We start from the raw sequence: 13101 nt of genomic DNA on the forward strand, positions 1-13101 counted from the left end.
CAAAAAACAGCTTCACTTTTCCGCGGCCGCCGTCAAAACTCTACTTGACCGATCGGTGGAACATATATCATCTGTCATCTACTTCCAAGGTCTTCTGCCATTGATCCAACTTTTTTTTTTTTTTTGGCCGAATCATACTACCCGTTACATGCACTCTCTTCCCCACCGACCACTGTCCGTGATGCCCAACTCCAAACCCCATCACACACTAAGAAACGGTGTCACATACCCAATCTCCCCCATCCTCTAGACTGTATCCTCTGGGTGTACAGCGAGGAAAGACACATGCTCATCTCCCTAGCAGATTTGCAGAGTTTTTTTTAAACTATCTTACACATACACACACACACACACACACACACATACATATATATACATATATATACATATAAATTTCTTTTTTAAAACCACATCAGCCAGGTGTGCGTGTGCGTGTGTGTGTGTATGTGTGTTTGTGTGTGTGCGCTGAACAGGGGGGTGATGAGGGGGAGGGGGGGAGACAAGATATTCACAAGGGACGCGTACGCACTACATATCATCATATGGATTCATGTAGTGATAACCGTAGGCAGGAGTTGATACCTGCTTGGACCTGTACTAGTAGCGGTACTAACAGTCATACTAGCAGTAATACCATACATGACATGCACGAGTCTACGATTGCCAAGGCACGGCAGCCACAGGAGGTCCCGCTACCGTATGAGGGTATTATATGCAAGTTCCCTTGCCGCACCACGCCGTTCCAGTATTGCGGACCGACATCCACACCGAACGATTGGCCGCGATGTGCGTAGAGGGAGAGGGAGAGAGAGAGAGAGAGAGAGAGAGACGACAGCACCACGGCGCGCGTTTGTCGGTTCTTGTTGCGTCCTCGCTCTCCTTGCGCTGTTATTCGTCTACTGCTTACGTCTTACTGCCATGACCTACTGTATTGGTGACGAAGCTCCCCGTGACGGAAAAAGGATTCCCCGGCCAATCTTGATCAGGGATACAAGTAGCTCGACAGTGCCCATCCCGTACTCTTCTTACGATGAATCACGACTGCTCGTACATGGACAGGTATCGTCACTACGAGCACTACCTGTATAGTGCATCGCTGCACTGGTTGCGAGACCCTGAATTGACACTTCGAGGGGGGGGAGGGGGTGGTTTCTCTTTTTTTTTTCTTCTCTCTTCTTCTTCGGGGGTCTGGAACTGTACGATAGATCTTTTTTTTTTTTACTCTCTCCTTCTCTCTCCTTCTCGCAGAGTCCCTCTAACGAATCCTATTAATTAAAAATGGAGTAATAAATGGAAGAGAAGAGAGAGAAGGGAGGAGCAGAAATTTTGGGACGAACAGGACCCCGTTCCTGTCCCGTCTCCGCTCTTCAGCTCACTCATGCCCTTACCCCCCCCCCTCCCCCCTCTTTTTCCCTAGTAATAATACTAGTATATCTGTTACCTCTGCGTCCATTTTTCTCTTCTCGTCAATCCTTTCCCCTGAAGATGGGTCCCACGTTCGTCTCCACGATGGCACGATCGCATCCCGATCCAACCAGTGGTCCATGCGAATGCACGAGAAACAAAGAGAAAGAGAGAGAGGGAGGGAGAGAGAAAGAGGGAGAGAGAGAGGGAGATGGAGAGATGATGATGATACTCCAGCATCCTCCCCCCCCCCTTCCTCTCTTTTGTTTTTTTCTGTCACCTTGGCTAATCTGTAAGAGTATTACTTTCTCTCTGCTTGCTTGATGGATTGCTCTGCTTGCTCTGCTTGCTCTGCTTGCCCTGCTTCGCTCTGCTTCGCTCTGCTCAGCTTCCATGGCCCAACGCACCCTACTACTTGTGGCATAGTACGTTCTTGCGGCTCTGGCCCAACCCCATTTCTGCCGCCCTGTCGGATCAAGACTCTACATGCATACTCCGTACACTTCCTCTCCTCCGTCTGGATGGCGTCCTACTATCCACTCTAGTCTCTCTCTCTCTCTCTCTCTCGCCATATCTCTTCTCGGCGCTCACTCTTCTCCCCATCTCTTCTTTCGAATGACCCTCCCACGAAGCCGTAACGGGTAATACTACTCTTCCTCGCACATGAATAAGTTTAGCCAAAAACATCGGAGAGGAAAGGGGAGCCCCCTCTTAGGACTAGAAGCTGTTTGGCTGTTTCAGGAAGATACAGAGTTTGACGCTATGCATGTAAGCTGGCTGGGAGAGGAGAAGAAATGGGGAAAGCACACGATTCCTTTCGACGGATTTCTCGATCCCGAGTGCCCCGGTGGTGGACATTTCCATGAATCTGTCCACGTCTCTCCATATATCTCCATACATCTCCATATATCTACATCTCCTAGCTGTGTCGTGTCACAATGTCCTAGGCTGTATGCGTGTATGCGAAGGTGAACGACTTGGATGCTATAACACCTAGAAACCCTGACCCCCCCCCCCCCCCTCCTTCTTCCCGCCATTCCTCTCTCAGGTGCCTGCTCCCCACCCGCTCCCAAGACACTTGTCAAGGTTGAGAATCATCGCCACCCACCGAGAGCCTCCAAGACGGTCCCCCAAAGTGCTGACCGAGGAGGTGAAAATGCTCATCTGGCCCTTGGGACGCCGAGGGACGGAGCGACGAGTGATGGAGCGGAATTTCCCCTCCTCTTCCTCTCCACCCTCCGCTCTCTGCTCTCTGACCTCAAGCCTTGGGAGATCTTGGACCTCGAGTCTTCGAGCTTGGCCGTGAGCGGTATTCTTGGTTCGTGAAAGGTTCGTGAGATGGTAAAGAAGAAAGTCTCCCATCCTTCCCGCCAAGAGTCGAGTTCTGGACAACGCCTCCCCCCACCAAGCCTCGCTCGTCTTTCTTGGCTTCGAGACTCTTACCCATGACAGACCGCATCTACTTGGCAGGTGATGAGGCGTAAGGTCATATGGTCTGTTCGTGGCTTCCCCCCCAACCTAAGTCAACTTCTTTTTCTCTACTCTCTTCTCTCATGGTCTAGTCAAGATGGAACCAGACGCTCGCGCCAAGAGGAAATGAACCGAGCCGCCTTCCCAGCAAAAGAAGAAAAGAACCAGCTCTAGACTGCAGGGCGTGTAATAGAAAGTTGGAGTTTTTTTTCTCTTCTTTTTCTCTTCTTCTTTCTCTCTTCCCCAGGTATCGGTGACTTGTCATATCGGATACTGCATAGTGATATTCTTGCTCTCTACATACTACCATCCTCTATTGATACTTACTAGTAATATGGTATTACCGGATACTAGATACCTCGGTGAACCTTACCCCCAGTTTATGTCACCTGTAGCTGGAGAAGAAGCAGAGCGTATTGTCGAAGCAGTCACGAGGGAACCGGGTCGCTCTAGGAGAGAGCTTCTCCAGGTCTAGAGGCACAGATCACGAGGGAGAGGCAGATGCGGACGGTTGTGTCGCATCGCAAATTACCCTCGGTCGATGTATGATGGCGGGATGCGCGGCCCGGCCGTTGAACCGCGTGAGCTGAGAGAGGGGGGGGGGGGGGGGGGGGTGATGAAGTATATGTAAAACATAAGCAGAAAAACTGGTTTATTCCTGATTTCTAAGAAGGAAACCCTAGCTATGACGGCTATGAAGGATGGATGGGAAACATTATTAATAATGACGATGATGATGATGATGAAAAGAGAGTCACAAGATGTCCATCGCTACAGCTTACACGCGGGACACGAGCGAGAGCATCATCGTCACGACTTGATCGTCTACAGATGATGCTGAACCGCTCCCTCCCGGTCCCCGGCCAACAGAGAGCCAAGCCTCGGCAACTTCGGATCCCGTAGGTGAATCTGCAACGCACGCGCGTTCATCGATTCCATCGCTGGTGGAACATGCAGGAATGCCAATGGTCCCCAGTCTCCCCTCTCCTATCAGTCTAGCGTGTCCTCCTCCCCCACGGAGGATTATTATCCATACGAGCAATACTGTGTGCGTATCACCTGCAGAGATGTATCTATATCGGTTCAGAGGTTTACATGGCAGGAACTGGTACACTTGACTCTCTCTCAGACACACATACACACACATTCTCTCTCTCTCTCTCCCGTTTCAGAACAGCCCACATGGCTTGCCGTTGCCCCCATCGACGTTTGCTTGCATGTCTTTGTGTGTGCTCGTAATTTCCAGCCAATTTTTTTTCTCTTTCTTCTCAGACATGGTAGTAGTATCGACCACCTGGGCAATAACTGCAATGCTCTATCTACAGGAGGGGGGGGGGGTGCGATATGGCTATTCTTCTCCTTTCAGTCTCAAGAGGATGGATCATGGCATGTACGATTTTAAAGTGAAACAGGCTTATCACCGAGTAATCTATAATAATCTATAGACCAACTTGTCCTTTACTTTCTGTCAGCATGCAAGGCATACGCGCATGCGAAACATGGACAGGGCAGGGTAGGACCTCCCCCCCCCCGTCAGTCGTGCTACCGGCTTATTGGCATCCGCAGCAATACTAAAAACTTGCTTTTCTCTAGATATATCGGTGCATGTTTATGCAAAGGAAACTTCTCCACGAGACGAAAAGCTTGAATTTTCTCCCAAGGAACAGGGAACAAACCTAGGAGATCCCTCTGCATCGTATCATCAGTCACGAAAGAAAAGAAGAGAAAAAGAGGGTCCCGTTCCATATCAAAACAAGACGTGCTTTTACCAGATAGATGAATGGAAAGATGGATGAAGTAAAGACTGAGAAGAAAGAGAAGGCGAAGAAGAAGATGCAACCGAAATTGTTTTAATAAGAAATTAATTTTTTTTTTTAAAAAAAAGGTCGCAGCCCTCTTCCCAACTCGTCTCCTAGCACGTTTCATCCTCAATCTTGTTCCGGAGGGGAAAGGAAGAGAGGAGGCGAGGATGACAAGGGAGAATGATGCATGTGCAGATTCTAGGGCGTGAGCATCCTACTACGCCAGATGCACGGCCTTGCTTGTGAATCATTGGCTGTTTGAAGCTATATTATCATGCTCTCTTTGCTCGGGACCATCAAACGTTCGGCCTGTCGAGACCTTTTGGCCCGATCCGGGGTATGAGAGACGGAAGGAGAAGGAGGAGAAGTTTGGTCTCCTCTGATCAGAGAGGTTCTCTCCTCTACCTGCCTTCGAGACTCGATGACCGTCATCTCGATCGTAGTCAAGGACCGGCCAGACTTGTCGTCATATATCCCACACAGAAGAACAGCACGTACGGTGTCTTCACGACAGGCCGTCTTGATGTGTCTCTTTTTTTTTTTCCTTCCTCTCCCTTTCTCCTTCTTCTTCTTCTTTTCGGAGGGGGGAGGGGAGGGGGCAGGGGTGGGCAGAAAATGTAAAGCATCGGATAGATCATTTGTAGAGGATTGACTAGAGTGTAGAGGAAGAGAAGAAGAAAACCTGTTAACGGAATTGAAGTTGCAGTGCATCATGGTGATACGATATTACCCGCTTTATCACACATGCCGTCCTTCCTCTTCGGTGGAGGTGAAGCATATAAGTGGACTTGATATCATACTTGGAAGCACTGCGCATGGCATAGCCTCGTCGTGGAATCAGCATGAGGTGATGCGGGTACCGGTATCGTATACCTTGTGAGAGGAGGCAGAGTATGTGACCTTTCATGAGAGCCATCGCAACGAATCCAGTCCCTTAGCTTGACGTGTCGCAGCCGGCCAGCTCGGGTGGCCATGCTGATGCATGTAGAGTGTGGTCTGTGCCAGCTGTAAGATACTGTCGAGGGCATATCTGCCTTTGACTGAAGATGCTGGTTACGAATGATATCGACAGCCTGGTATTCGACATGCCGATCGAATTCACCCTTGCTTGGGTGATCATGATTTCTACTTTAGCATGCTGTACATGTTTTGTTGTACGGAGCCGCGGGTGTATGGAGCCGTAGACGTGCTGACTTTCCTGTCCCCCAAGTAGCATAGCAAGACGATACCACGTATGTGTGATGCTACAACGGCAACGGAGAAATATATATATATATGTATATATATATATATATATATATATATATTTGCAAAGAAACTTGCTCGATGTATTCGTGTTGGAGCTGGACGTGGCAGACTATCGACAGACAAGAGAGTGGGAGATGCCATCATCGCAAAGAGATCTCTACTACAGGGTAATCAATCCCGGTAGGGCAGAGCAATCTTGGGCCATGTTCTTCTTGTCCCAAGGTCCAAGACAGAACCGACGACTGGAGTGGGGCCGCACCTCACCTTCTCTCACCTTCTGGTCTTATCTCGACGACGCAGAAGCCCAGCCCAGCCTCGGCATCGACAGATTACGCCCGCCATCACTCTGACTCCTGGCAGTACCGATATCTATACAATGCTCCTGTGGCGTGAGAGCCACGGCTAAGCTGATCCTGTATAGAACCCCTTCGAGGGCAGAGCAGTGGAGGATAACCTCTTGTCGGCAAGTTTCATTTTCTTTTCTTTTCTTTTCTTTTCTTTTTTTTTTTTAAAAAAAAAACAAGAGGATGAGGAAACGTTGAAACATCTCAACACTGTCAACCAGCAACGCCGCCGATCCGGATGACAAACTCGTCGTCGTCACGCCCTCGTCTGGCAGCCTGCCTCGTCTGCCGACGCAGCAAGATCAAATGTAACTGGGCCCCCGAAGAGGCCAGATGCAGACGGTGCATCCAGCTCGGCAGGGAATGCGTCCGTCCAGACGTCCATGTCGGTAGACAGAAGGGTATCAAGAAGTGAGTTTTTTTTTCTTCAATTTTTTTTCCAAATATCTTTTTTTCCCCCCCTAGTCTGACTCTCGGCAACACCACAATACACATGCACACACACACACACACACACAAAGAGGCAGCAAGGCAAAAAAAAGATCAAAGAGAGAGAAGAGATGAGTCTGACCTTGTAAAAAGCAAACGTGTCGGCCTAGACAAGGCATTATACCAGGTCGAGCAAGCCGTCAGGAGGACGCTGAACGGTTATGAAGCACCGGGAACCAACGCCGACGGTCACGTCGTTCTCGCCCGTCTGAAGGCCCTTCTAGGTGAGACCGCAGCGAACAATGGCCAGACAGACGTGCAATATCCGCAGCAGCAGCAGCAGCAGCAGCAGCAGGATGAAGCCATGATGGATGGAGACGGGACCGGGGAGGACGAAGATGATGATGAGGAGGACAAGGACACGACTACGAGCAGCGACGGCTATGCCGCCGCCTCTTCTGTCCCAGGGCACCACCAACCTGACGGCAACACCATCCCGTCGACGACGGCCGGGAACGGCGAGAGTCTGGCCGTCGACGACGCCGAGAACCCACTGCAGCTCCTCGCTCGGGCATCCTACTTCCAGCCTCACGAGCGGCCGGCTCCGGCATCATCGTCGGCAGCAGCAGCAGCAGCAGCAGCATCAGCGACGGCGACGGCGGCGGCGGCGGCGGCAGAGGCCCGACCGTCATCCGAGACAGCCACGGCGTCTGCGGTGACGGTCCCGGTGACGGCGCGTAGCGGCAAGTATCGCGCGCGGGAGAATCACGACCACCATCACGGTCACATGGCCGCTGCCACCTCCTACTCGGCACATGCGGGGAAATCGGCATCGTCACCGGAAACGCGTCGCCTACGACGCTTCTTTGCGTCGGGCATGCGCGCAAATCTAGATGTAGGTCCGGACCTGGATCCGATCGACCTGGGGTTGACTAGCATGGACGAAGCAGTCGCTCTGTTTGCATAGTGAGTTTTTTTTTCTTCTTTAATATTTATTTCTCTTCTTTTTAAATTTTTTTTTCATACTTTTTGCCGATTTCTTTTGATAGAGAGAGAGAGAGAGAGGGAGAGAGTACTGACCTCTCAGCTTTCACGAGAATCTCGCCCACACAAGATGGGGAATGGACCCCCGAATCTACACACTGGACTACACCCGATCCCGCTCGGCCTTCCTGACCACCTCCATCATGGCGGCCTCGGCGCTTTTCTGGACCGAGGGCGGCGCCCTGTCCAGGCGTCTGTCCGACCACGCAGAGAGGCTGGTCAACCTGGTCATGCAGAAGCGGTACAAGTCGGTCGAGATCGTCCTCGCCTTCCTGGCAAACGTCCCGTGGATGTCCCCCGGCCCGCACAGCACCGACGACGGGACGTCCGTCTACATCTCCATGGCCATGACCATCGCCATCGACCTGTACCTGCACAAGGTCATCATGCCGACCGACCTCACGGGCCAGGGCGCCGCCGTCACCGTGAGCCGCGGGGACTGCCTCGACCCCAGGACCGCGCTCGAGATGGACGGCTTCCCCGACCTCGATCCGCTGTCTGATCGGGGGGTCCTGCTTCTCAGGGGAAGGGAGCGATGCTGGATATCTCTCTTTGTACTGGAGAGAGGGTAGGCTTCTCCTCTCCTCTCCTCTCCTTCCTCCTTCTCCTTCTCCTCCCATCCTTCCTCCCCCCTCCAATCTCCTCCTGTTCAGAGTTAACGCTGCTGTTTAGGATGTGTCTTGCCCGTGGACGTCCGTTTGCCGTCCCTGTCACGCGGTCCCTCAAGGTCTGTGATGACTGGCACAAGTCTCCTCTGGCAGAGTCTCAGGACGGGCCTCTTCTGTCCATGGCCATCATGAGGAGAGATCTGGTACGTGCCTATCCTCGGCGTGAGGGGTCACCTCCATAGATGTGCCAGACCCCCATATATCCCTTCCCGCTAACACGCAACCCCCCTCTCCAGGACGGCCTCTTCACCACCGTGCGCAACATGTGCGACGCATCCCAGGCCCCGACGACGAGCGAGGGCTCCCTGGCAGCGCAGTCGATCGAGTCTTCGATCGAGTGCTTCTTCGACCAGTGGTACTCGAACTGGGGGGAGGCCATCGGGGCTGGCCCGGAGCGCCGCCTCCCGCCCTACGTGGAGATACTGGTGACGCACACGCGGCTGTCCCTGTACGGCAGCGTCATCAACCACCCGACGGCGTCGATCGAGGTGCGGCGCTTCTTCCGCACGGCCGGCCTCTCCTCGGCCCTCAACGTGATGCGCGTGGCCATCCAGGGCGAGACCCAGCTGCGTTCTATGCCCAACAACACGGCCATCATGATCTCCTTCGCCGCCTGCTTCGCCCTCACCCTGAGCGCCTACGCCACCGGGGGCTCCTCCTTGGCCCCGAGCGTGAGGAAGCTCATCGACGAGGTGGCCGGCGTGCTCGTCCGCACGGGGGGGGTCACCCCCCACCGCAATGGGCTGTCTACCCTCTACGGCCGCCACCTCCGTCACATCGTAAGGAGAGCCGCCAAGACGGCTGGGCCGGCACCGGCAGACGGTCCACTGATGCCGCGCATGCCTGTCACGACTACGACGTCGCCGTCCACTACGGCGGCCAATTCCACCACACCACTCAGCCTGCACGACTTTGTCAACACGTCCCCTCCTCCTCTCCCTCCACCGCTCCCTCCACCACCTCCTCCATCTCGTCATCGTCATCATCATCATCATCATCATCCGCCTCCTGCCACGCATCCTTCACATACCTGCATCTCGTCTTCCATGGACCAGGAACAGCAGCAGCAGCAGCAGCAGCAGCAGCAGCAGTTGCCACCACCACCCCCTCCACAGACGCAACAACAGATACAGCAGTATCGGCAGCAACGGCAATTCTTGTGGCCTGAGACGCTCCAGTTCTCGGCAATGTCTAACGATCAGATCATGCACGTTCTCAGTCAGCCGGACAATGACTTTGAGCCTACTTTTGATGGTCTGTCATGGGACGATATGAGCAATTTTGACTGGCTGCACTGGCCCGAGTTTGGCAGTTAGTAGCAAGTTACGCATGTTTTTTATTTATTTTGTTTTTTTTTACCTGTTGTGATTTTTCTTTCTATGTAGATAATTATAGTCATGCTGTTGCAAGCAAATAGATACTGGTAATGAAGTGAGAGAGAAGGAATAAAAAATAAGATGAAAAGAAAAGAAAAGGAAACAATGAAAAAAAAAGGTAAAAATACAGATAATTGATGGGTCTTCCCGGTCGGCAAAGTGAGGTTAGACGATGAAAACCCCCATGTCGTCATCCGGGTTCTACTTCTGGCATCCCATTCGCTCCCCCCCCACTTCGGCATACATTTTTGATCTGCGACAGAGGCCAACAGCGGCCCCGGGTTCAGGATGAGACCAGCCTTGATCTTCTTGCATTCATAATCTCCTTCAATCGTTCGGTGAGGAGGGAACATTGAGAGAGATTTACATACGAGGCCGCGAAAACAAAAAGAAGAAAAAAAAGGGCACGGTGCACAGGGGGCCAAATCAAGAATCAAAAACCAAAAATGGCTTTAGCAATCCGTCTTTTGCGCCCAGTCGCCAGACCTCTACCACGGACCGCCGCGACGACGACGACGACTACAGCAGCAGCAGCAGCAGCTACTTATCGTCGCGCCGTGTCACCCGCTTGGCAGCGAAGCGATCCGACTTGCCGACCCAGCACATTCAGGACGCTGATCACGACGGCGTCGTCGGGCCAGCCTAGGTCATCCAGACGCGGCGGATCGAAAGTGTTCAAGTCGGCGGACGAGGCCGTGGCAGATGTGCAGTCCGGGTCTACCATTCTCAGCTCCGGGTTCGGCCTATGCGGCGTGGCAGGTATGATGATGACACCGCCCAGCGCTGACAGAAGTGCTCTCTCTCTCTCCCCCCCCCTCACTGTTCCGTAACAAGAGCAGCAAGTACAGCAAGAACGACAGCCCGTCTGACATCCCACTCACAGAGACGCTCATCCTCGCTCTGAACCGTCGAGGCGTCGGCTCCCTCCACTCGCTCACGGCCGTATCCAACAATGCCGGCGTAGAGGGGAAGGGGGGGCTGGCCATCCTGACGGGGGCCGGTCAGGTGGACCGGCTCATCCTGTCGTTTCTGGGGAACAACAAGGCCCTCGAGAAGGGGTATCTGAGTGGGGAGTTGGCCGTCGAGCTGTGTCCTCAGGGGACTCTGGCCGAGAGGATCCGTGCTGCTGGGGCTGGTATCCCGGCTTTCTATACGCCTACTGCTGCTCGTGAGCTCCTTTCCTTCCTCCGCCTTCTTCTTCTTCTTCTCTCTCCTTGGCAGAATCTGCTCATACGTCGGTGCTTGGTGTGGACACTGACATCTTTGAAAGATACTCTCGTGCAGGATGGTGAGATCCCCGTCCGTCTGGACCCTTCTGGAAAGGTCCTGGAGAAGGGAAAGAAGAGGGAAATCAGGGAGTTTGAGGGTCGGTCGTTCCTCATGGAGACCGCTCTCCGGGGTGACGTTGCCATTATACGGGCCTGGAAAGCGGATAAGGCGGGGAACTGTGTCTTCAGGTGGGAAAAAGAAAACCTCCTTTCTTCATTCTCCTCTCTCATCATTATCGGTCTACACCTGTGTAATCGTTATTGCCTTTTTTTTCTAAAAAAAAAAAAAAAGAAAGAGAGAAAAGGAACAAAATGAGGGGAAAAAAAAGAGTAACTTGACGTGCATCCATACTGACTCATCTCAGATACACGACAAAGGCATTCGGCCCCCTCATGGCCAAGGCGGCCAAGACGACCATTGTCGAGGCCGAAAACATCGTCGAGATAGGCGAGCTCAAGCCCGATGAGATCCACCTTCCTGGAATCTTTGTCGATCGTATAGTCCCCGCCACGGCCGACAAGACGATTGAGGTCCTCAAGACCCGACCCAGCACTGCCGCGTCGGACAAGGGCAACAGGGAGGACAAGACCCGACCAACAGCCAAGAGCGGAGATCAGGAGAGGAGGGACAGAATCGGTCGCAGGGCGGCAGACGAGCTGCGGGAGGGATACTATGTCAACTTGGGCGTCGGTATCCCCACCCTCGCCGCCACCTTCATCCCCGAAGGACGCAAGGTGTGGATTCAGTCGGAGAACGGCATTCTGGGAATGGGACCGTACCCGACTGAGGATGAGGTTGATGCGTAAGTCTCTCTCTCTCTCTCTCTCTCTCCCCTCTCAGGCGTACACACACACACAGCATACACAGCATACACCGACATTGACAATGAATTCCAGGGACATCGTAAATGCCGGCAAAGAGACCGTCACCCTCATCCCCGGTGCATCGTGCTTTGACTCTTCCGAGTCATTTGGCATGATTCGCGGCGGTCACGTCGACGTTTCCATCCTCGGTGTAAGTCTCCCGATGCATCTGCTACATAATCACATCTGTCTCTCTCGCTCACACACACACACCAGGCCCTCCAAGTCAGTGCCACAGGCGACCTGGCCAACTACATGATCCCCGGCAAGGTCTTCAAGGGCATGGGGGGAGCCATGGACCTCGTGGCCAACCCTGATCAGACCAAGATTGTCGTGGCGACGGAACACGTCGCCAAGGATGGATCCTCCAAGATTGTCCAGGACTGTAGCCTTCCCTTGACGGGGGCTCGGGTCGTGAGCACGATCATAACTGACCTGGTATGTCTTCTCTCTTGACCGTATCATTCCACTTGATAGCCTATATATGAAAAGAGTGTTATATATATATATATATATAGAGGGAGAGAGAGAGAGAGAGAGAGAGAGATAGACAAAGACACGATACTGACAGAAAACACCCACAGTGCGTCTTTCAAGTCGACAGGATCAATGGTGGTCTCACGCTGACCGAGTTGGCCCCCGGCGTGACGGTGGATGAGGTCCGCGGCAAGACGGATGCCTCATTCGAAGTAGAGGGTGACCTCAAAGTTATGGACTGATGTATCACCGCGGAGAGATGTATATGTGCAGAGACCCAAATGGACAGAGGATTGATGAAACTTGATGCATCAAGATGAAAATACAAGTCCCCGAAAGAAGACGGACGGCATTGGCATTCTCCGTTCATTCTCAAAAAATATGAAATGAAGAAAAAAAAAGTCAACAGTCAACAGTCAACAGTCGCGGGATCCACAACTGACGGGAGAGCTCTCGGAGCTACTTTACTTTGGCGGGGGGGAAAGTATTCTGGTATTACGGTACGGAGTACGAAGTAATAATGACAATGTAAATATCAGCTGGAGAGAAGATGAGGGGCGAAGGTCCCCCACTTCGGGATTGACGATTAAAGGGAACTCCATCTCCCCTTGTCCTTCTTACTCTTCTCTCCATCTGCTCAGATTTCCCCCTCCCCCCCCCCTTTCATTCTCTATACGTCAGCCAATCGCAATCACACAGCGTTCAGC

General features: G+C 52.8%; 2 protein-coding genes across 2 annotated transcripts; both read left to right on the plus strand.

Moving 5' to 3' along the window:
* Positions 1 to 6490: 6490 nt before the first annotated feature.
* Positions 6491 to 9725, plus strand: GMORB2_1679 (uncharacterized protein; the record flags this gene model as incomplete). The annotated part of the gene is made up of 7 exons (XM_035463660.1): positions 6491 to 6576; positions 6851 to 7157; positions 7461 to 7654; positions 7785 to 8309; positions 8414 to 8552; positions 8646 to 9323; positions 9555 to 9725. Coding segments are annotated over 7 exons (2100 nt in total), but the record flags the coding sequence as incomplete, so codon positions are not given.
* A 506-nt stretch (positions 9726 to 10231) lies between these two features.
* On the plus strand, positions 10232 to 12636 carry GMORB2_1680 (3-oxoacid CoA-transferase; the record flags this gene model as incomplete). Its single annotated transcript, XM_035463661.1, has 7 exons — positions 10232 to 10544; positions 10669 to 10953; positions 11056 to 11242; positions 11419 to 11788; positions 12021 to 12068; positions 12134 to 12355; positions 12502 to 12636. 7 exons carry the CDS (start codon positions 10232 to 10234, stop codon positions 12634 to 12636), a joined length of 1560 nt encoding a protein of 519 aa, XP_035320492.1.
* Positions 12637 to 13101: the final 465 nt, after the last annotated feature.

This window comes from Geosmithia morbida (assembly GCF_012550715.1).
Source record: "Geosmithia morbida isolate 1262 chromosome Unknown scaffold_10, whole genome shotgun sequence".
NCBI classification, from domain to species: domain Eukaryota; kingdom Fungi; phylum Ascomycota; class Sordariomycetes; order Hypocreales; family Bionectriaceae; genus Geosmithia; species Geosmithia morbida.